The sequence below is a fragment of the Durio zibethinus genome, chromosome 24, assembly GCF_047325235.1.
Source record: "Durio zibethinus cultivar Kanyao isolate XHJ-2024 chromosome 24, ASM4732523v1, whole genome shotgun sequence".
Classification (NCBI taxonomy): domain Eukaryota; kingdom Viridiplantae; phylum Streptophyta; class Magnoliopsida; order Malvales; family Malvaceae; genus Durio; species Durio zibethinus.
Window position 1 is genome coordinate 2,826,458 of NC_143185.1, and position 23,227 is coordinate 2,849,684.

General features: G+C 30.3%; 2 protein-coding genes across 2 annotated transcripts; both read left to right on the top strand.

The window, feature by feature from the left end:
- The first annotated feature begins 7,768 nt into the window (after positions 1 to 7,768).
- LOC111315961 (auxin efflux carrier component 8-like) lies at positions 7,769 to 10,465 on the top strand. Its single transcript, XM_089753384.1, has 6 exons — positions 7,769 to 8,541; positions 8,853 to 9,027; positions 9,149 to 9,234; positions 9,528 to 9,685; positions 9,764 to 9,840; positions 9,932 to 10,465. The coding sequence occupies exons 1-6, from the start codon at positions 8,034 to 8,036 to the stop codon at positions 9,996 to 9,998; spliced, it is 1,071 nt and encodes a 356-aa protein (XP_089609510.1). The 5' UTR covers positions 7,769 to 8,033; the 3' UTR covers positions 9,999 to 10,465.
- A 9,895-nt stretch (positions 10,466 to 20,360) lies between these two features.
- LOC111316677 (mitochondrial outer membrane protein porin of 34 kDa-like) lies at positions 20,361 to 23,034 on the top strand. The gene is made up of 6 exons (XM_022918740.2): positions 20,361 to 20,613; positions 20,707 to 20,774; positions 21,411 to 21,521; positions 21,936 to 22,022; positions 22,203 to 22,411; positions 22,502 to 23,034. The coding sequence occupies exons 1-6, from the start codon at positions 20,565 to 20,567 to the stop codon at positions 22,806 to 22,808; spliced, it is 831 nt and encodes a 276-aa protein (XP_022774475.2). The 5' UTR covers positions 20,361 to 20,564; the 3' UTR covers positions 22,809 to 23,034.
- The last annotated feature ends 193 nt before the right edge of the window (positions 23,035 to 23,227 follow it).

The following is a 23,227-nucleotide window of genomic DNA, read 5'->3' on the forward strand; positions in this document are numbered from 1 at the left end:
GTACTATTACACGCCTTGGAGTTTTCCTTAAAATTTCAGATTTACCAAAAGTAGTAATTCCAATTTTTCAATGTTTGCTCAAACAATCTTAAGGTTTTATTCATTTCAACAATGGCTACTCAAGCAATGCTCAGGGAATTGGCTTCTAGTTTTATCAAATTGGATCGTTTTGATGGTAGCAATTTTTTAAGATGGTAGAAGAAGATGCATTTCCTACTTTCAACCTTGAAGGTTGTGTATATTCTGACTACTCCTAGGCCATAAGAAAATGAAATAGAAAAATCTGTTGTTGCAACAAGAGAAAGGTATAAGTTGGATAATATAGACTACATGTGTAAATGTCATAGTCTGAATGGTCTATCTGATAGCCTGTTTGATACCTACCAAAATGAGGTTACCACAAATGAGTTATGAGACAAATTGGAGATCAGGTATATGACCGAGAATGCAACAAGTAAGAAATTTCTCATTAGTCATTTTAATAATTATCATATGGTTGATGGACATTTTATGATTGAACAACTGTGTGAAATTAAAAGGATGCTTAATCAGTTTAAACAATATAATATGAGTATGAATGAAACAATTATTGTGTCCTCTATAATAAACAAATTCTCTCTATCATGAAAGGCTTTTAAAACAAGTCTGAAACATAAAAAAAAAAGAAATCACTCTTGAGGCTTTGGCTAATCATCTTCGAATTGAAAATGAATACAAAAAGCAAAAATAAAATTTTAGTTCTGATGATGCCAAAGTTTATATTTTGAAGGAAAGACAAACTACAAAGCTCGACAAAAAGAAGTTTAAGTTCAAGCAAATTGCTAATGGGCCTAAAGTTAGAAGAATAAAAAAGGCTCATATTACCATTGTGATAAATTAAGACATTTCAAGAAAGAATGTCGATTGCTACAAAAGAAAAATTATTCTTCAAAAAGGGATACTTTTGAAAATTTTGTTGCTATGATTTCCAAGATTAACATGCTTGAAAATAATGAATCCTGGTGGGTTGATTCTGGGGCAACAAAACATGTGTGCAAAGAGAAAGCATGTTCACAACATTTAAACCAAAGAAATATGGCAGTGTCTTCTACATGAAAAATTCTTCTATAGTAATAATCAAAGGCAAAGAAACTGTTGACTTTGAAGTCACTTTTGAAAAAACTCTAACTTTGAATGATATTTATTATGTACTAGAATTTAGGAAAAACTTAATTTCTGGAAGTCCGTTGAACAAATTTGGTTTAAATTTGTATTTGAGGTAAATAAATTTATTCTGTTTAAAGGATGAATTTTTGTTGGAAAAGGGTATGTGTATGAGGGAATGTTCAAACTCAATATTATTAATAAAAATAAGAATGTTATTTTTGCTTACATGGTCGAATCTCCTTGTTTATGACATTATAGATTAGGTTATTTAAATTATAAAAAATTACACGATATGAGTAAGCTTCTGTTAATTCCTGAATTTAGTCAAGACATTAATAAATGTAATACATGCATGTTTACTAAGATTACTAGAAATCTTTTTCTAAGGTTATAAGAAATACAAAGTTACTTGAGTTAATTCACAGCGATGTTTAAAATATGTATAGCATTCTTACATTATCTGAAAAAAAAATATTTTATCACATTTATAGAAGATTGTACTAGATATTATTATGTTTATTTGTTATATTCTAAAAATGAAGTACTTCATAAGTTTAAAATATATAAATCTAAAGTTGAACTTCAGTGTGAATCTTTTATCAAGTGCTTAAAGTCGGATAGGGGTGGAGAATATTATAATCCAGGTTACTTTGAATCCATTGGAATAATCCACCAAGTTACTACTTTTTATACATCATAATAGAATGGTGTAGCTGAAAGGAAGAACAGGGTCTTAACAAAAATGATAAATGCAATGCTATTATGTTCGGGCTTGAACAAAGATTTTGGGATAAAGCTTTATTAACGGCTTATCATATACTAAATAGAATTCCTAACAAAGAAACAAAAGTAACCTCATATAAGCAATAGAAGAAAAGAAAACCAAATCTTAATTATTTAAAAGTTTGGGGATGTAGAGCTATAGTTAAAATTTCATAACCTAAAAGGAAAAAATTGGGTGAAAAAGGAATAGAATTCATATTTATAGGATATGTACAAAATAGTAAAGCATATAAGTTCATGGTTATTGAACCAAATGATTTAATTTCAGTTAACACTATTATTGAATCAAGAGATACAATTTTTTATGAAAGTAAATTTAAATCTATTTTGAGATAACTACAAGCAATTCATCCTATAAGTGGAAACAAAATTTCAAATTCATTGGAATAAACTAAAATTAGTGATGAATCTTGTTAAGAAATAAGGATAAGCAAATGAGTTAGAAATGTAAAAGATTTTGGACCAAATTTCTTTATGTTCTTTTGTGGAAGGGACTGGTGAAAGCATAAATAATAAAATTCCTTATTGTTTTAATGCGGAGTTTGATCTTGTTATATATGAAGAGGCAATAAAGTCTCAAGATTCTACTTTTTGGAAAGAAGCAGTAAATGATAAAATGGACTCAATAATAGGATGTAACACTTGGATTTTGGTTGACTTTCCATCAAGTTCTAATCCAATAGGCCGTAAATAGATTTTCAAAAAGAAAATGAAATGGCATGGAACCATAGATAAATTTAAAGCAAGGTTGGTAACCAAGGGCTTTACACAAAGGCAAGGGATAGACTACTTTGATACTTATACTCCAATAGCTAGAATTGCTACAATTAGGCTTCTAATTTCACTTGCCTTGATTTATAATTTGATTATACATCAAATAGATGTAAAGACGGCATTTTTAAATGGTGAATTAGAAAAGAAAATATATATGGAACAATCTAAAGGATTTATCATTCTATGTTAAGAGCATAAGGTTTGTAAGCTTGTAAAATCCTTGTATGGAATTAAGCAAGCACTAAAACAATGGCACCAAAAGTTTGATGAAATCATTTTTGCTAATGGTTTTAGAATTAATGAGTCATATAAGTGCATATATAGCAAATTTCAAAATGGCAAAAGAGTTATAATTTGCTTATTTGTGGATGATATGTTAATATTTGGCATTGATTCAGAACAAGTTAAGGAAACAAAAAAAAATTTATCAAATAACTTTTTAATGAAAGATATGGGAGTAGCAGATATTATTCTTGAAATTAGAATAATCTAGAATGATAGTGGCATAACTTTGTCATAATCGCATTATATTAAAAAAGTACTTAAAAAGTTTGATCCTTTCGATTGTATTCCAGTATCTATACCCATGGATTCTCAGTTAAAATTAGTATCTAATATTGGTAGAACAATTGATCAATTACATATGTAACAGTAATTAGTTGTCTAATGTATGCAATAACTTGTACAAGGCCAAACATAACATTTGTTATTGGAAAGTTGAGTAAGTACAAAAGTAATCTAAGTAACTTGCATTGGCAAGCAGTTAAAAGAGTACTTTGATATTTGAAGAAAACAATCAATTATGGATTGTGTTATAGTAGATATCCTTCAGTTATAGAAGGATATTCTAATGCTAGTTGGATTACTAATATGGAAGATTAAGCTTCTACAAGCAAGTGAATTTTTGTACTTGGTGGAGATGTCATTTTTTGGGATTATAAGAAACAAACATACATAATGGATTCCATTATGATAGTTGAGTTTATTGCATTAGCCACAGCAACTAAATAAGCGAAATGGCTAAAAAATTTAGTACATGAAGTACCTTTATGGTCTAAACCAATTTTCTCAATTTTTATCCGATGTGATATTGAAGCAACTCTAGCAAGAGCATATAGCCAAGTATATAATGGAAAATCTAGACATACTGGATTAAGACATAGTTATATTTGACAATTAATTTTAGATGAAGTGATCACTATAAATTATGTGAGGTCAAGTGAAAACTTGACAGATCCTTTAACCAAAAGTCTTGTTAGAGATTTGGTAAAAAAGACCTTAATAGGGATAGGGCTTAAGCTTATGAAATAAAGTCACCCATGATGGAAACTTGACTCAACGGTTGGTACAACATCAAGTCTTGAGTTTAATAAGACAAAGTACACCATTTTTATGTGACTGCCAACACTATAGTATTATTTAATGCCATCCTAGGTAAAGTGTTAGATACCCGTAATGGTAAAGGAATGATGAGTAATATACTTTTAATAGACCCATAATATAAATATGTTAGAGTGTTATAGTTATAGAAACCTCTTGATGGAAGCTACCTATGTGAGTGTGAATTGTGGTTACTTTTAAGAGCTTAAGAGCTTGGCTTTAACAGCACTCATGAAAAGAGGATACAAACACATGGCCATAAATGTATCACCGGAAACCAAGCATTCATTGGGTGTTAAAATAATTGTGTGAGACAAGTTCCTTTAACCAAATGGAATAGCTGGTTCAAAGCATAGTCTACCATACGATTTTAGTTAACTTTAACTTGTTTTCACTAAGTAAAGATTCAAATCGAAAGATATCTTTATTTATGTAATTGATTTTCAAGGTTATCATAAATCTGGATTATTTTGAAAATGGTGGGGGATTGATAGACATTTTCAAAATAAAATATGGGAAATAATCCTACATTGGTAAAGAAAAAAAAAAGACAAATAATTAAGTCTGTTTAAAATAGAGAAATAAATCTGTTCAAAAACAAATAATTTTTATCTATTCAAAATAGACAGTCATGTTTGTAGGAAAGTACACTTATTTGTTTGTAAAAAGCTCTTATGGTTTTCTGAAAACATATAGAAATGATTCTTAGAACTCTCCATTTTTCTTTAAACTCCAAATATTTTTTATAAAAATTTTGCTGCAGAAACCTTTATAAAAAATTCAGTAATCTTGTGATACATTGGTGATTATTCAGTGCACTGATTTTGTTGGTGTAAAATGTAGTCAGTTGTTGGGTTTTATTGTATCTTTAAAGTTTATTATCTTTTACCTTTTTGCACACCTATTAAGTAAATAATACGATGAGGGCAAATAAAACCTTAAGAAAAATGGCACTATTATAAGTCTTGGAGCCTTCCTTAAATTTTAGATTTACCAGAAGCGGTAATTCTAGTTTTTTAGTGTTTGCTCAAATAGTTTACTTGAAGAAAAAAACAGAAACATAAGGAACCAATCCTATGAAACAGGGTCCAGAGTGGTCTTCAGACCTGGGTTTAAGTCTTGTTAAACCAGCAACATATTGAAACTCTGCTAGTTGGATATGTTTAACCAGAAACAGTTGGATTTCAGCTTTATTAGAATGGCTGTCATCGCATATATCAGGAAGCCTGGCAATCTCAGAAAGTTTAACAATTAGACACAAGTAAAGCAGGAGGAAAAAAAAATAGCATTTCTCAGGAATAAAAGAAATGCTATATGAGCTTTACTTCACTTTATTTGATTTGTTTAGGTGTTGGAAATTAGTAAAGGCAAAAGCAGTTTGTCAAAAAGAGAAATGCGATGAAAACATTTAAAAGTAAAACATGGGCAGAGACTCAAAGTTTTGTCAGTCAATATCGTGTAAGTTTGTATAATATTAACTCACTTTGCTAAGTAATTAACAAATAATAAAACATTCTTTTCTTCAATCTGAAAAGAATAGTAGAACTAAGAGAGATTATTTTTGCCGAATTTTTAATTTTAGTAATCAGAGTTCGAATCCGAATAATTTCAAATACCAAAATGACACATTTATTCCTTAAACGTTTTTCCAGTATATTTAGTTTAAGGCAATGTATGCATTGTACTCATAGTCTCGTACATATCCATGCATTGCAGACAACAATCAGACAAGATGCCCATGAAAATGATGTCTGGGGACCTTTGTGCTAGATGGAATTTTCCTCCTAATTCTGCAGTACTTAAAGACTTTTAGTGGCCTTCTCTTGGCATTCCTTTGTCCACTTACAGGATTTGACAAAAGAAATGATTCAAGGAGACAAAAGATGAGCAGAAAATGGGCGTTTAATCTAATCTGTATCAACTAGATTTAAAATGGAAAGTTCCCGAGTTTAATCTTAACCCTGCAAACGAATTAGACACATGTTGTAAACTGTTATAATCATCGGTTTTCAATTGACATAATAGTACATACCACCCTGGAAAAATGATAGGTATTCCCAAATTTCTTGAATTCTGTTCCTCATGTAACAAAATTTATCCCAATGTTGCAGTTGCAGATATAAAATAAAATACATGATCAAGTTCTTTTGACAATTCCGTTTGCAAACCTTGTGCTAAAAGAAACAGTAGCACTCTATAGGTTACACAAGAATACACAACTCCTGTTAATAACCCTGGTAATAATGAATCAGTTTTGATCTGAAAATCTTATAAATTTATCCTACAAAAAGCAAGTGTTTCACAGTTTCAAGTCTTTAAATATAATCATAGTGGATTCTGACAATATTCCGACATGAGATTGTAACGTTATACATACACTTACTAAAAGAATATAAGAAACCAAATTTGGGAAGCCTTCAGACAGAGATATTGACCTACTTTTGAAGAAGTTTTCAAAGGTTTTTCAATGATCGCTTGGCGTTGAACTCTTCTAGATGTACAAGATTTGTTCAATCTCATTAATAACAACATGAAGAAAGAGACAACAGGACTTTTCATGGAAAAATTTCACATTTTAAAAGGTGAATTCATCGCAACACTTATTCTCACACTTTTAACTATAATTAGAAAAATGCTTCCCCTCCCACTGTCATAAACTCAGTACTTCTATTACTTCCCTTGCAATTCACTTCTTTATTCCTTCTTCCTCAGCTTAATACCAAAAAATTCTGTGAAGCAATCTAAACCATAAAGCTAAGAATACCTAGGCTGAGAGGATGTATTTAAATCTCAATTACTCAAGAAAATGAAGGGTGTTTCAGACATTTTCATTCTATATACATATTCATCCAAGAAAGAAATGTATTAGATACACAATATTTTGCCCATATGAGCAAATGTTAAACTCGAATTTTAATTCAGTTCATTAATAAAATCATTTTAATTATTTTTAAAATATAATATTTAATAATTTTAAATTTTAATTATTTTTTTATTCTCCTGCTGTAAAAAAGGACATATTAAGATTACTACCACAACTCATTCTTCTTTGATCCTGAATTGCTTTTATAAAGAATTGATGAGGTTTTCAAGGGTCAAAAGATGATCCTTTCTGTGATTTTCTGTGATCCAAGAATTGTTTGTTAGATTGGCTTAGAAGATCTTCTGTGATGTATCAGATTTAGTAATGAATGCTGTACTTTTTCTCTTTTTTTGACCCCTAACAGCTGCAAAAGAAGAAAAAAAAACAAAAAACGTGAATTTCTTTTGGTCTTTGAGATTGAATTCATTAAGACTAAAGCCTACTGGCAAGAGTTTTTTAGGGTTTAGCCTATCTAGCCCTCATTTCCCTTAAAGAAGTATAACATAACCACAAGGAAACTGGAATCTACCTTTTGACGATGATGACAAAAATACCCTGACTTTCTATTGATAATAAAGTTCTTTATACTTTTATAATTACCACTAGCATTATCTTATACTTAACCATCACAAGACGGAAAAAAATAAATGTAAAGATAAAAGTAGATGAATATGTTCTAAAAACATACCAGTAATACATGTAAAAAGACAATAAATAAAAAAATCCATAATATAATATAATTTAATTAATTTATATTCTCATTTACATTAAGTGACATTCAACGATTCTGAATTCAAATTATAACATTTACTGTCCATCCATTATTATCCGGCTGCAGCTAATTGTGTAAAAAAAAACAACAAATGAGGATTTGCAGCCCGACACAAACAGTTTAAACCCTAAGGCTATTTTGGGGAATGGATTAAGGAAACTTTTTCAACAAGATTCTTGCGGAACAGGAGACCTGCCCGACTTCTTTTCTATGTCCGATAAAGCAACCAATAGAGCATATATAAACAGTTCCATAGCCAAGGTTCTATAAAAAAGCAGTACATTGCTGTACAACCCTTCAATCACTAGTTTACCAATGATTTCCATGGCAGATGTCTACCATGTTGTGGCAGCCACTGTCCCGTTGTACTTTGCCATGATTTTGGCCTACATCTCCGTGAAATGGTGGAAGCTGTTTACACCAGAGCAATGTTCTGGCATAAACAAGTTTGTAGCTAAATTCTCTATCCCATTGTTGTCTTTCCAAGTGATCTCCGAAAACAACCCCTACAAGATGAACCTGAAACTCATACTTGCTGACTTCCTTCAAAAACTACTAGCGTTTCTAGTTTTGATAGCCATCACAAAGTTCAGCTCCCGGGGAGGTCTACCATCCATCATTACAGGCCTCTCTCTATCAACCTTGCCTAACACTTTAATCCTGGGGATTCCAATGTTGAGGGCCATGTATGGGGATAAATCAGCTACACTCCTTGCTCAGATAGTTGTCCTACAAAGCTTGATTTGGTACAATTTACTGTTGTTTCTGTTTGAGCTAAACGCCACAAAGGCAGCCTCCGAGACACCACCTTCACATGACACAGGTAGACATAATTCAACCTTGATTAGTTTCATAAGCATGAACATTTTCACCTCAATTTAAACTTCCAAAATGAATGGATGATTGAATTTCAAGCTAGTTCAGTCAACTTTAGAAGCAAAAGATAAATCAAGTGGGCTCCAGAATACATTTGTGGTTTCTCTCCATAAATATATAAAGCCAGAAATATAATATTGTAACATAGGAAAATGCACATATATTATATATAATGACTGCTAAACCGCGATTTTGATGTCTGAAAAAAATGCTTTCTTCTATATATTATATTGTTGATGTTGTTTATTCTGAATTAAGGCAACCAAGAGGCCCCTGAAGAAGCACAAAGAAAAGAGGGAGGAGAAGAGGCACACACCAGGCCAAGGAAATCCAAGGCTATGCTCATTTTCTTGACAGTGGGGAAGAAGCTCATGGCAAATCCTAATACTCATGCAACCTTACTGGGTCTTATTTGGGCATGCATTCAATTCAGGTTGGAATTTTGAGCCCAACCATGGGATTTTTCATCTTGATAAAGGTCATGTGATGACCGATGAATTTCTTCAACTTTCTGTGTAATGCTAATAAAGTAATGGGGCTGAAATCTCTTGTAGGTGGAACATAAAATTCCCTGCCATTATTGAAAAATCAATAGCAATATTATCAAATGGAGGACTTGGTATGGCAATGTTCAGCTTAGGTACGATTTCGACAGTTTCATTCTTTATTTTGGTTAAAGGATTAGGCTATGTAATAAGAGGTAGTCCAACCCTTTTCCTGAAATCCTACAATCCTGAACCCGAGTTTAGATATTTTGGTTCATGCATCTGGCCTTAATAGGTAACCAGCAAGTTTGAGATTCTAATCCTAGCACCTGCAATTCATTCCCTTGTTCTTGTGTATGAAAGAAAAAAAAAAAAAGAACTGCAAGGACATTTACCAAATCATGAAAAACTTTTTACCATCAATTCTAACTCCTGTTGCTGTCAACAGGTCTATTTATGGCATCACGGCCTAGCATAATAGCAAGTGGTATTCGAATGGCAGCAGTAGCCATGTTCATGAAATTCATGGCCGGTCCTGCTCTAATGGCAGCATCCTCTACCGCCTTCAGACTCAGAGGCAGCTTATTTAGAGTGTCAATTGTGCAGGTTAGTCAACTTTTGTTATTTTAATTTCAACCTTCAATCAATGGATGAAACCTAAACAATACACAATCTACATTGCAGGCAGCTCTTCCTCAAGGAGTCGTTCCATTTGTTTTCGCCAAAGAGTACAATGTTCATCCGGATATATTGAGCACAGGGTAATCAACACTTCAATGCATCTTATGTTTTCAACGTTATCTTTTCATTTGGATCCATTTAATAATGAAGTTTGGTTTGTGTTGGTTTCAGGGTAATCTTTGGCATGCTTATTGCCTTACCTGTAGCATTGGTCTACTATCTTCTTTTAGCATTGTGAAATTCCTGGAGAATTCTGCCAAGTTATTCCAGAATCAGTAATTTCTACACCTGACATAAATTCTGGGAAATGGTCAACAGTTTCATAGATGGATATAGATATCCAATTCAGTTTTCTGAAAATTCCTTGATATTATTGATTGTTTCCTGGGAAAAAAAAAAACTATACTTATAGAAGTTACATTTAGTAACATCCTAAAGCTACTATAATTTTCTTACTTTGTTACATTTGAGAAACAGAACAGAATTAGCAATGCTGAAAGGTAACTCTTTTATTTTCTGTAAATTGCCTGCAGCAGGAAGATCAGCAAGTTGATCCATAAGCTGTTAACATTACAAATAAGTCAAAGAAATTCTAAATACTCATCTTTCCTTTCATCTCCAAATGAAAATTTCATGTTCAAGTCACTAATTCACTACCAATTGATCCAACAGTTTCATATTCTTTTTTTTTTCTTTAACTAAACAGACCGTGCAACCTAGAGGGAAAAGAATCGCAAGTATTGTGATTTAAATAAAATTTGTTGAATGTCTATTTAATGTAATTTTATGAACTAACGGAATTAAATTTTAAATTTAATTTCATATTCTATATTTTAAGTAAAAATTCAGATATTTTTGAAAAATATGTCATCGCCATGCAACATAGAAATTACGTTGTAAAGTTTAAAACTAAAACGTGCAAATTTACAACTTATCTTGAATCAATCTTTCATCAATTGATTTGAATATCATTTATTTTTAATTTTTCAGTAAACATGATGAAACCTAGATTTACAACCGCGCATGCAAATGTTATGTGAATGTGCCCATTACCATCAGCTAGTGCCTTATACCAAATAAATTTTATTCTGGTTTTTTTTTTTTTTTTTTTTTTTGCTCTTTTGGCAGCATATTTCATTTAGATTTCAGAATATATTCATTATGTTGGGAGATTTGTCAAACATTGAGTCCATGGGAGCACATCAGAAAGTCCATACATACATGTTGGACAGTAATTGAACCCAAAAACTTAAGCTATTAGGTTCTTGAGTCATCCATATATATATAGGATATCTCATTCAGATTCTTTAGTGATATGAAATTTTTTACTTATATGTGAACTTTATCCCAACAATCTCTCATGTTCACTTGTGAGTTCTGATTAAGTCCCATCTCGACTCTCCCGTGTAAGTAAATCCTATCAACACTTCCTTTGGACCAAGCAACCTCACATTTCTAGTGCGCTTTTAGGTTAAGTCATAGCACTCAACCTTGCTACCTAGGTTGTCTCAGTATTCCTTCAAGCTTGAACTCCAGGTTAACTCAATACATTGCCCACTTAGGTGTTTCACTTTTGCATATTATCATATACTTGATGCATTTAAGTCGAATCTTTTAATACTAGTGTTCAAGCACATAGAGTTTATGGATGCGACTAACCTTCAATCTACCAATAATCTCCCTTTCAACAACACCATTGGGACTCCAACCCGTAATCTTGGTTCTGATACTAGTTGTTAGGAGATTTATCACACTTGGAGCCCATGGGAGTGCACTAGAATGCCCATATATACATGTTGGATACCATTTGAGCTCAAAAGCTTAAGCTATTAGGTTCTTGAGTCTTCCATGTATATATAAGACATCTCATTTAGATTTCTTAGTGATATAAAATTCTTTACTCACATGTGAATCTTATCCCAACACATCAATAACTGTAATAAACACACTATAATTTATACATTTCAGTTTTAATGATTAATTTTCCATAAAGAGAGAAACTTTTAGTTACCCACTTAACATCAAAATTTTGATGAACAAAGAATAAAATAGATGGTAGAAAAAGAAATTTAGGCTTTAAAGCTGTCATAAAGTTTTTTTTTTAATTTATCCTTGTAAATTGTGATGTAAAAATTGGCCAATCTTTTTGTAGTTTCAAACAAAGTAATGTCATTTTCATCTATTTTGGTGCACCACTTTTCTCTGGCAACATTTTACAACAATTCCTTTTTATTTGTGTTTGTGACAAATTTAATTTTGATAAAAAATTTTCAGGCAAATTTGATAAAAAAATATAAACATCCATAACATTCTTCAACTATTAAGAATTATAAAAATTTTCACCTTTTATATCATAAAAATTTTTAATTTTATAAGTAAAATTAAAAGTAACATATATCTTATTTCTTGATTAATTTTTTATTATACTTTAGGATGTAGGGATCACCTTATTAATGCAGTCTAAAAATTTTATTGTCAATAAATAAAATAATTTTTTTACAAAAAAATTTCAAAAAAGGAGAAAACAATTGAAATGTTTCCCTAATTAAAATTTGGAAAACTTTTGTTTCGTAAAAAAGAAAAATCTAGAGAATTAAAAATTTTAGGAAAAAAAAGTAAAGTTAAAAAATCTATTACATTATATAAAAGTAATCCCCTATTGAGTTTGGATTGTCCACATCAACAAAGTACTTAAAAGTAATTAAAAGTTTAATTTTGGAACCAAACCATTTCAGAAGCTTCTAAATCTGTTCTGTTTGATTTTCACACCATTTCAAAAGCTTTTCAAGACAAACCATCATGAAAAAAAAAAAAAAATCTAAAAGGAATGAGAAGCAATGTAAGAGGGAATAAGGGAGGGAGAGGCGAGGTAGGCTGTAAAAGTCAAGTATCTCCTTGTCGATTGATGTTTAAAGGGAATTGAAAAAAAAGAACATGAAAGTGAAAAAGGTAAGAAAAATAATTTTTGGCTTATATGGAAAATTATTTTTATTTTTTTATATTTGAATTCTCAAATTATTTCTAATAAATGATGGTGGATTAAAATAGTTGTTTGTTTCAAAAGATGCTTGAGAAAAAGACCAAAATATTAGTTTTGGTGGCTAGATTTGGTACATGCGTTCTAATCAACATGGGTTTTGACACTGTCTTATGGAGGGAAAAGATATTATTTTAATTTTTTAGTCTCTTTCCAAGCATGGAAAGGTGTTCAAAACACACATATTCAAAACACCTATCATTGTTTTTTGTTTCCCGAGAAACGTTAAGAAAATCTTAAATTTTTACTCTCTTTTTTTTTCATTTTTTGTTTTCTTTGGGTGATCACTGTTGATGGTGTCATTTAGGTATGTGATCGCTATTGATGGTATTGTCCAATCTCAGCCTAGTGAGTCTGTTAATCACAAAATGAAAACTAGTTTAATAGAGGTATATTGTTGTATTTGAGCTTGTGTTTTTATTAGGCCAATTTTTAATCTTTATTTTATTGTGTTTAATTTGATGCCAATTGTGTTTGCCAGGTCATTGCAGAGCATATTTAGGTATTAAATGCTATTAGATTAAAGCTACTAATTTTGATTACTAGCGTTGATAATGCAAAAGATTTTGTCAAGAAAGAAATTCGTTTAAAGTAACCAACTTGGAATTTACTTGTCTACAATTTGTGCAAAAAAGCTATGCATTTAAGTAGCTAATAAAACTGGTGTTCCTTTATCATATGAAGGGAGAGATAAATAAGCTACGTTGTTCCTGATGATTTATGTTGCAAAACGAATTTTTTCTTTTATTAGTAGAAAATATGGAGTTTACTTTTGATTATTTCATTTAATTAGAAGTAAAAAATTAAGAGTAAAAAAATGAATAAATATAAAAACAAAAAAAAATTAGGACTTAGATTTTTAAAAAAAGTAAATAAATATAGTAAATACTAAACCAATATTTTTGGTAAAGCAAACCTATATAAAATGTAAGCTTGTTGTATAATTAACTCTTTCCTCTAAACTAGATTGGAAAAAAATTGTGCAATTTATAGTGAGTGAAGCCTCTAGCTTCTTCTAGTTTTAATTTTCGATGTCTTAAAAGAATTTGTCATATTCAAGCATTAAGCATTCCTCCTCAAAAGGAGCAATATGGATTGAAAAATTTTTCACACTTCTTTTTTTTTTAGATTTGGCTAGTGCATTGCATCAATAAAAATTATTGCAGAGTTTAATTTATTTCCATGTTATGGGCATTTTCTTGGTTGGTATCCATAATTATGTAATAAAAGTTAGCTTTTGGTACTTTGAGATTATCTTTATGTTTCTTTGCTTTTAAAATTTCATATTCAATAATGCCCTAAAGTAATGTACCTTCATTTATGCTTCCTTAACTACTATGTTTTTTCATCTCTTAATGATCTCTCATTTGAAATGACTAGATTAACCTTTTTATAAGTGTTTATTTTTATTTTATTTTATTCAATTTTCACAATATAGAGACCCACGTACTCAAAGATCACCTTTTGGTAGATCCTTTTGTTATTTCTGAGATTCGAAGATGTTTTGAGGAAAATATTAAATTCTTAGATGAGCTTTTAAATTTCATGAATGATGGCATGTCAATGGTAAATAGATTAAAACTTGCACCTATACATGAAGATGATGGAACTGTCATACACGTTATTGGTATTCAAGTTTTTTTTTGGGCAAGAAAATGAGATCATTGACTTGGTTGGGAAGTTCACTATACTTACCATCTCCTAGTTGTTTTCACTTGCCATTACCTTTCCTACTGTAAAGTTCCTTTAGGCTCAAAGTAAGGTTAACGTGCTGGCTTGGATTGGGTTTTTGGTCTTGATTCTCTATATTGAAATTCTTTGGCTTTTCATCAATGTGTTAGGTTAGAGAACAACTGGCATAGCTATAGCATTTGACATCATTAACTGGGAGATCAGTTTAGCTCAAGTCGCTTATATTATTTTTTAGTGCGACGAGAGGTGGCATGGCTTTTCATGGTTGGCATTCAAGGAGATATTGGCCTTTGTTCTACTCTTCAATGCCTTTACCGTTGATGTATCAAACTTTTGTTGCTACTTTTGCACAATGCATTTTGTATTCCTTTTTCCTTTTTTCTTTTTAAATTCTAAAACATATAATAGAATGCATTGCAGGTAGGTAACAGATAAATGTGTCAAAAAGAAAATCATTTTACAAAAAAAGAGATGACATCATGGATTAATGATTCTATACTTTGTAAATGTGATTCAAGTTATTGATTTTCTCTTGCAAATTACTCTTATCACTGAGTTAGCCAATATGCTTGGTTTTCTTTTCAGTATTAGTGTTAATGTGATAATGTACATTTATGTTTCATAAAACTATGTTAATGTTTGGGAATATAGAATTCCATATCTTTGGCTGATTTTCAATGATAAGATAAAAATGAACTCTATTTTCTTATAGGATTCAACAACTATCTTTGATTCAATGTTTTTTTTTTGTTTGGTGGTAGCATTTCATAAGGCACGATTGTAAGATTTTCTTTATTATTTATAATTTTTACTAGATTTTTTTCTTTAAGTCACATGTTCTCTATCTTTTTTCTATAGTTTTAAATTTTTTTTTGTTGTAGTTTAGTGGAATTATTTGCAATATATAGAGGTTTAGTGAAATTATGTTCTTGCTTTAATAGGATGGATACTTGAAGAAGTTAGCAAGGTATTTGGAATTTTTCATGCAACCTACTATTGTAAAAAAATATCAAAGCTTAAAGAGAGAATTTGTTGAACTGATTCAAAATAGAGTAAGTTTTATTTAGAGAGAAACCAATTTTATTTCAATTGGTGCTATTTTACTTATTTTGTTTTTGTTGTTTCCTTTATTACCCATGCAAATTTCCCCTATGCCAAAATCTTTGAGCTCTTGTTTGAATATAAAATCTTTCATTTTGGCTAACTTTTATAGCTTAACAATTTTGATAATCTCATTTATGCTAATCAACCATGGTGAATTTAAGCAACTATTAAATCCAAAATGGTTTTACATATCATCATGAGCTCATTTTTGCAACATAGTTGTTGGTTTTGAGGATCAATTCATAAAAAGATCTGTATTTGACCGTCAGGAACTTAAACCATAAAAAATGCTTGTTATACCACTACAACTTACTTTGGTTTCAAGGATAGAGTGTGGGCTCGAGGTGGATAACTCTAAAAGTCGACTCTAAATACTATTCACAATAGCAGGATATGCTATGCCAACCTATAAGACTAAACAATTGAAAAAAAATCTGAATTTGAATGGTTGGAAAGCGATATTGTTCATTGGAATAAATGTTACTATGAGGTAAATATTCTCAAACAAAACCTTCAGTACATGGCGATTATTAAACATATATTGAGCTTTGAGTATGAAGTTTTTTTATATACCCTAATAAGATTTTTTAAATTTGTGCTTCATCATGGTTTGCTTAAAACTATGTCATTATCAATAGAAATATTTGATTGATCTAACTATGACTAATGTGGAATGCTTGTTACTAATTTAGGTATGTTCAAACACTTTAAGAGCTATCGAATTCTTGGGAGATAGTAGGCGAATGAATGTTGCCATAATAAGAGCATGTAAACATGTGATAGTTGTGTGTCATAGCTCAAATAACACTTTTCTACCTAGGCTTTTGCGTCATATCTGATATTTTGGTAAGGTAAAGCATGCTAAACCCAATGCTTTTGAAGGATTCGGACTCAGCACGGATCTAATGCTACCATTCATTAGCTAATATGACATGAACAGGTCAAGTACCAAGCTTTAAATTTTTTTTAAGTGATGATTATTTGGGAGTTCAATCTATAGAATAGATGCTTGAATTCATTTTTATCTTGCCATTAGTTTTTGCATTAATTTGTATATAGATTATCATTTTGTGAACAAAAAAATTGAAACCCTTGATTTAAGTCTCATTTCAATGCTGTATTTTTTAAATCTATTATACATTAATTGTATTAAATACTTTTTACACATAGCAAATCACTTTTAGAACTAGAATCTTGCATCCAAAATTAAGATACAATGCTCTATAACTTAAATTGCTTAGTTAATAAATCTTTATTGTATGATATTTTTCATGAAAAATTTTTATTTGTAAAGTTATCTAACATAAACCTGTAAAATAGCAAAACTATTTATATTTTCTTAAAAAAAAATTTGTTGCTTTTTATTTTTTTAAATTTGTACCATTATTTAAAAATAAAACCCATAAGACTTTGACTTTATTATATCTGTCTACACAAATTTTTTTAATAGATTGTCAAAGTATCGAAATTCTTCAAACCCATAAGACTTTGACTTTATTATATCTATCAACATGAATTTTTTTAATAGATTATCAATGTATTGAAATTCCTTAAATGGAATTTCTTAAAGTAGGAATTTGTGTTTGGTGCAAGAGATTGGTAGATTATTTTTGGTAGTAGCATTCGTTGCTCAATCTACTGCAAATGTTTTTCAAGCAAGGTTAAAGGAGTTCACTTTGAAGATATTTTGAAAATTTTGATTTCGATTTCTTTTTTAATTGTTTTGCAAGTTGATATCTTACATTGGTTGGTAATAATATTGGCCGTTGTTGAATCTTTATTATTGATATTTACATGCTAAACTTTTCTTAGTTACATGGATATTATTTATCTTATTGTTTAGACAAAAAAATATTAAGGCTATATTTATTTTAAGAGTCATATACATTAGATAAAAAAAAATACAAATCAACCTTCATTATTTTGTTTATTTTGAATATATTATATATTTTTTAAAATATTATTATTCCTATTTTCGCAATACAGTGTGGATATCCATTTTAGTTAATTATAAAAGAAAATGAAAACCCTAATTTTCCCCAATATTGAAATACAAAACTATTTCTTTTTGTTCAAGTACTCAAGTTAAAAAAAGAAAAAATGGTAATAAATCAAAATAAAATGTGATTAGACTTTTAATCATGAATCAATGGTGGAAATATCTAGAAACTGACACATTTAAACATCCAACAACCATTTTTTTTTATAATAAAATAATATTTTAACTAAAACCCACCCTAAAAAAATGTGAATTTAGGGTTTTGACTTTTTCTATTTATTTCTTACCTTTAATTACATTTTGTCATTGAAGTTCTTTTAAGATTATCATGGCAAGGATATAGGTCTCTATAATAACATCGACAATAAAATTAAAGGTATAAAAATACTATTTTTGAACAAGAATTATATATTTTTATATGTATTTTAAGCTTAAAGGTGTGATTTGTATGAGTATTTACTGATTTTATAGATGTTCTTCGCAAAGATTATCAGACCGACCAAAAATTCAGTTTGACCACCAACTCGTCAACTGGAGTGATAAGTTTTTTTTTTGTTAGGTTAGGTTTTATTTTTTATTTTCTAGTCTTGTTTTTAATATCTTTTATTTTTAGGTTACTACCTTTACTGGAACAAAGAAAGTCGATATCTTTCTGGTTTATGTTAACAACTAGATAAAGAATAGTAATGTTACCATTGATATCAAAGTCAATATTGATGCCAATGTAAGTATTTCACCTGTCTTTTTTGTTGATTTCTAGTTTATTTGATATATAAGTTGAGTGTTTGCTTACTTTTCTTTTGCAAGTGAGATCCAATGCTTTTTTTTTTAAATATGCTTTATCATATCCCTTTACTTTTACCTTAAAATTTTTAGACATGTTAGAATTAGAAGACATAATTGACATCCAAGCTAACCTTTCTTTACTTCTACCTCATAGTTTTCAAACATGCTAGAATTGAAAGATATAGTGAAAAGGGATAAAAAAAAACATATTGAAGAGTTAGGAAAATGAGAAGATCAATTGAAAAAAGGCTAGAAGTATTAGAGGTTGATTAAATTTGGTCGGCTTAAGAGCTAAAAGACTATGATGTGAGACATAGAGGTCATAAATGGCCTTTTATATAACTAATACAAAGATAAGATAAACGCTCCAGATTGTGTCACATAGCCATAACAATTACTGAGGATGATAACACAAAGATAAGATAAACGCTCCAGATTGTGTCACGTAGCCATAACGATTACTGAGGATGATAACACAAAGATAAGATAAACGCTCCAGATTGTGTCACATAGCCATAACGGTTACTGAGGATGACCTTCAACATTCTCAATCCTAATTCATTTAACCATCAAATTTTCTCTCTCCTAATTAAATGCAAATATATTTTCAGACAAGAGATAAATCTACAAAAGGGGAATGTCAATCATTTCAATAAATGTTGCTCATATCGACCAAACACTTATGACATATCGAGTTAACCATGTACTAATACAATAGACATATTCAAAAACAAAGGAAAAACACAAGTCTTATGTCTGTCATCACAATAACAAAGAGTAAATTACGATCAAACGAGACGTTAAATGTACAAAACACATAGGTAACCATTCATAGGTTTGCTTAATCTGATCCTTGTTCACGTCGGCACCTTTAGCCATTCACCTCGGTGACTCAAGTCAAATCAACTAAATAAAATTCTCAAAATCCAAGCTCAAGAATTTGAGCTCAGTATCATCAAGCACAAACCAAATTGGTATAAGTCAGATTAGCCAAATTTACACTCAATAGTTTGATACTTAAACTGTTTGGTGAAAGGATAAAATTTCAGGAACATTTTTAGGTTCAAAGGACAAAACTATTTTTTTTCTCATTAAAAATAGTCGGTAAATAGCTAATTACATTTTTTACTTTTGGATCAAGTTGATGTGTCAGGTTGACCTGAATCCATGAGGTCATATCAGCTCTGCTACTTCATCAGTTTGTCCAATAAACTCCCCTAGACGTTGACTTGTCACTTCCAAAATTGATGGTTAACATCCAACTCAGCTTGGATTCATCCTTGACCCTAAACTCTCACCTTATAGATATAAATATCACCACCCAAGAATTATTTCACAATCTCAATTTCCTTCTACTTGCTTCTTTTTTCCTTCCTACTATCTTACTTAACCAATCTTTTAATATCGGAGCATAAATTAAGATTACTTTCGACCTTTATTTTTAACTACTTTTTTCTATCATCTTCTTACACTTACTTTTTTAATTTTTGTTATACTTTAATATATACGAATCATCTTATTAATGCAACTAAAATTTTTACTATCAAAAAATAAAATAACATTTTATAAAAAATCCCCAAAAAAAAAAAAAAACAACTAAAATATTTCTCCTCTTAAAATCTAGAAAAACTTTTATTTCATAAAAAGGAAATCCAAAAAAATAAAAATTCTAAAAAATAGAATAAAGCTGAAAAATAATTATAAAAAATAAAAAATATATTAAAAAAACTTATTTTTTGTTACTGAAGTATGATAGTATATCATTTATAATGATAATAGTATAATTAATTAATTATAATTCAAAATTATATAAAAACTATCAAAATTTTATATAAAACTTACACTTAAAAACAATAAAACCTTTCGTGATTTTTTATTATGATCAATCAATTGCTGTATTATAATAAAAATTTTTAAGCAAAATGTTCTCGTAAAGTATTCAAGTATAAAAAACAATAAATTAATAAATTAAAACAAAATGTAATTAGACTTTCAATCAAGAACAAAGGTGGAAACAGCTAGAAACCGACGCGTCCCTTTTTTCTAATTATAAATAATATTTTAACCAAAACCCTAATCCAAAAAGAAAGGTAATTTAGGGTTTTGGCTTCTCCTATTTATTTCTTCACCTCTGAGATTTTTTGCTTCAATGTTTGTTTTGTTGTTGAACTTCTGCTGAGGTAATTATGGGTAAGGGTCCAGGTCTTTACACTGACATCGGCAAGAAAGCTAGAGGTATAAAAATTCTATTTTTGAATAAGAATTATGTATTTTTATACGTTTTTTAAGTATGATGCTGTGATTTTTGTGTATTTTTTTATTTTATAGATCTTCTTTACAAGGATTATCAGACTGACCAAAAGTTCACTTTGACAACCAGCTCGCCAACTGGAGTGGTAAGGTTTTTTTTTGGTCAACTTTTAATTTTTATTTCCTGGGTTGGTTTTTATATTTTATCCAAATTATGTTTTATTGGTGAATTAATTTTGGATGCTTTGTTCTGTGAAACCCAACCGACATTTTGGGTTTTTTTTTTATCTTTCTTCTTGGGGTTTTCAGCTTTATAAAAAATTCATGTGTTATTTGTTTCAGTGAACCTAAATGCTTATTTATTTTGGTTAGATTTTTTAGATTATTTTTTTGGCTTTGGTTTTGGTTTGTAAAATCTTTTTGATGCATTTGTTAGTATAAAAGTTATGTTGATTGAATGAAAGAATGTTAGTTTAAGCTTACTTTTAAGATATTATCATGTATCAAATTTGTTTTTTAAAATATATATATATATATATATAGTTTTTGGATTTTTTAATAGTTTTAAAGTAATTAGAGTAACTTATTTTAGTGCATTTTTGCCTATTATGTTTTATGAATGTCTGAAATGTTAAAAGATTATGTTTCTAGAATTTTAGCATGGTTATCTCATCCTTCTTACTGCAATGTATCATGGGAGATGTTCGATTTCTGGATCTGCTACAGGAAACTTTAATTAATTCTTTGGAATTGTGTGTGTTTCTTTATTTCTTTAATTTTAGGTTATTACCTCTGCTGCAACAAAAAAAGGCGATATCTTTCTGACTGATGTTAACACTCAGATAAAGAATAGGAATGTTACCACTGATATCAAAGTCGAAACTGGTGCCAATGTAAGTATTTCACTTGTCTTCTTGTTGATTTCTAGTTTACTTGATGTATATTGAGTGCTTGCTTACTTTTCTTTTGCAAGTGAGATCCAATGCTCTTTTCTCTATTAAACATGGTTTATCAATTTATTTAAAGAAAATTAGTAGTTATTCTCATCCCCACTCCTCTACATTTGAAACCTTACCTCTAACTAGGGGAATGTGCCTGATACAATTGCTTATAATGTCATATTAGTGGAGCATTATGTAATTTTGAGACCAGATCTTTTTAGAGGGAATGCTGTTCTGTTGAAGGATTGGGAGTTTGTAGTTCCATTTCTTTCTTCTTATTTTCTTTGCTATTGAATTCATATGGTTGCTAACATTTATAAGCTCTTGAAATTTATTCATTGTACTAAAGTAGTTTGTGTTTATCAGCTCTTTACCACCATAACGGTTGATGAACCTGCACCTGGGCTGAAGGCAATCTTTAACTTCAGAGTCCCTGATCAGAGGTCTGGCAAGGTAGGCAATTCTGTCCTCAAATTTCAATTTGTAGCCCCAGAAACTTTATTGTGTTTTGGCTTTTAAGCTGGAGAACATGTTACAACTGCCTTTAGCGTGGATACTGCTTCTATGTTACTTAGAATGTTTCATGATGTTGATGGACAATGTGATATCTTTCTCTTTGTGATTATGTACTAGGTTGAACTCCAGTATTTGCATGACTATGCTGGGATAAGCACAAGCATTGGATTGACTGCATACCCAATAGTTAACTTCTCAGGTGTGGTTGGATCTAATGTTCTTGCACTCGGTACTGATCTCTCATTTGATACAAAAACTGGGAATTTCACTAAATGCAATGCTGGATTGAGCTTCTCCAATGCTGATCTCATTGCTTCATTGGCTTTGTATGTGATGATGCATTCATGTACCTCTCTGATGATGAACTGTTCGAGTATATATCCCTTGTTTAATAAATTTCTTGTTTATTGGTGCAGCAATGGAAAGGGTGACTCCCTTAGTGCATCCTACTATCATATAGTGAATCCCTTGACTAACACTGCTGTTGGTGCTGAGGTGACCCATAGCTTCTCTAGCAATGAGAACACCATCACTGTTGGGACACAACATGCATTGGATCCATTGACCATGGTTAAGGCACGAGTGAACAATGCTGGAAAGGCAAGTGCTCTCATCCAGCATGAGTGGCGCCCAAAATCCCTCATTACCATTTCCGGAGAGGTAGATACCAAGTCCATTGACAAGAGCGCCAAGGTTGGACTTGCCTTGGCACTCAAGCCTTGAGTTTTATAGCTTATTTTTTAAGAGTATGATAGGCTTGAACTTTTGAAGGGTAGTCTGGTCACACTGACTTTAATGGTGTTGCCGTCTACTCTTTATGGCAGTGGGTTTTTTTCTTTGTAAAAATAAAGTAGAGAAAAAAAATTAAAGGTGGCATAGTGGTTTAAACTATGTGGTTACCTTTTTAATCATCCCTTGTTTAACTGAGGTGGAGTACCTTTTACTTGCAGAGGTCTGATTTTCTGATCTTGCTCCTGATTTTGTTTAAACTATTTTCTTTAAATTTTTCAATAAAAAATAAGTATTTTCCTGAAATAATTGGTTAAATCATGTTTTTATAAAATTGTTTTTGCACGAAAATAAAACCTTGGAAGTGGAAGATAGAGGGGGGGGGGGGGGGGGGGTAGAGTAGGTGGGTTGAA

Excerpts from the sequence above, each read along its gene's own strand:
- LOC111315961 (XM_089753384.1), top strand. The coding sequence starts at position 8,034 with ATGATTTCCATGGCAGATGTCTACCATGTTGTGGCAGCCACTGTCCCG. Across the intron at positions 8,542-8,852 it reads ACCACCTTCACATGACACAG|GCAACCAAGAGGCCCCTGAA; the intron begins GTAGACATAATT and ends TTCTGAATTAAG. Across the intron at positions 9,686-9,763 it reads TTAGAGTGTCAATTGTGCAG|GCAGCTCTTCCTCAAGGAGT; the intron begins GTTAGTCAACTT and ends TCTACATTGCAG.
- LOC111316677 (XM_022918740.2), top strand. The coding sequence starts at position 20,565 with ATGGGTAAGGGTCCAGGTCTTTACACTGACATCGGCAAGAAAGCTAGA. Across the intron at positions 20,775-21,410 it reads CCAGCTCGCCAACTGGAGTG|GTTATTACCTCTGCTGCAAC; the intron begins GTAAGGTTTTTT and ends CTTTAATTTTAG. Across the intron at positions 22,023-22,202 it reads CTGATCAGAGGTCTGGCAAG|GTTGAACTCCAGTATTTGCA; the intron begins GTAGGCAATTCT and ends ATTATGTACTAG.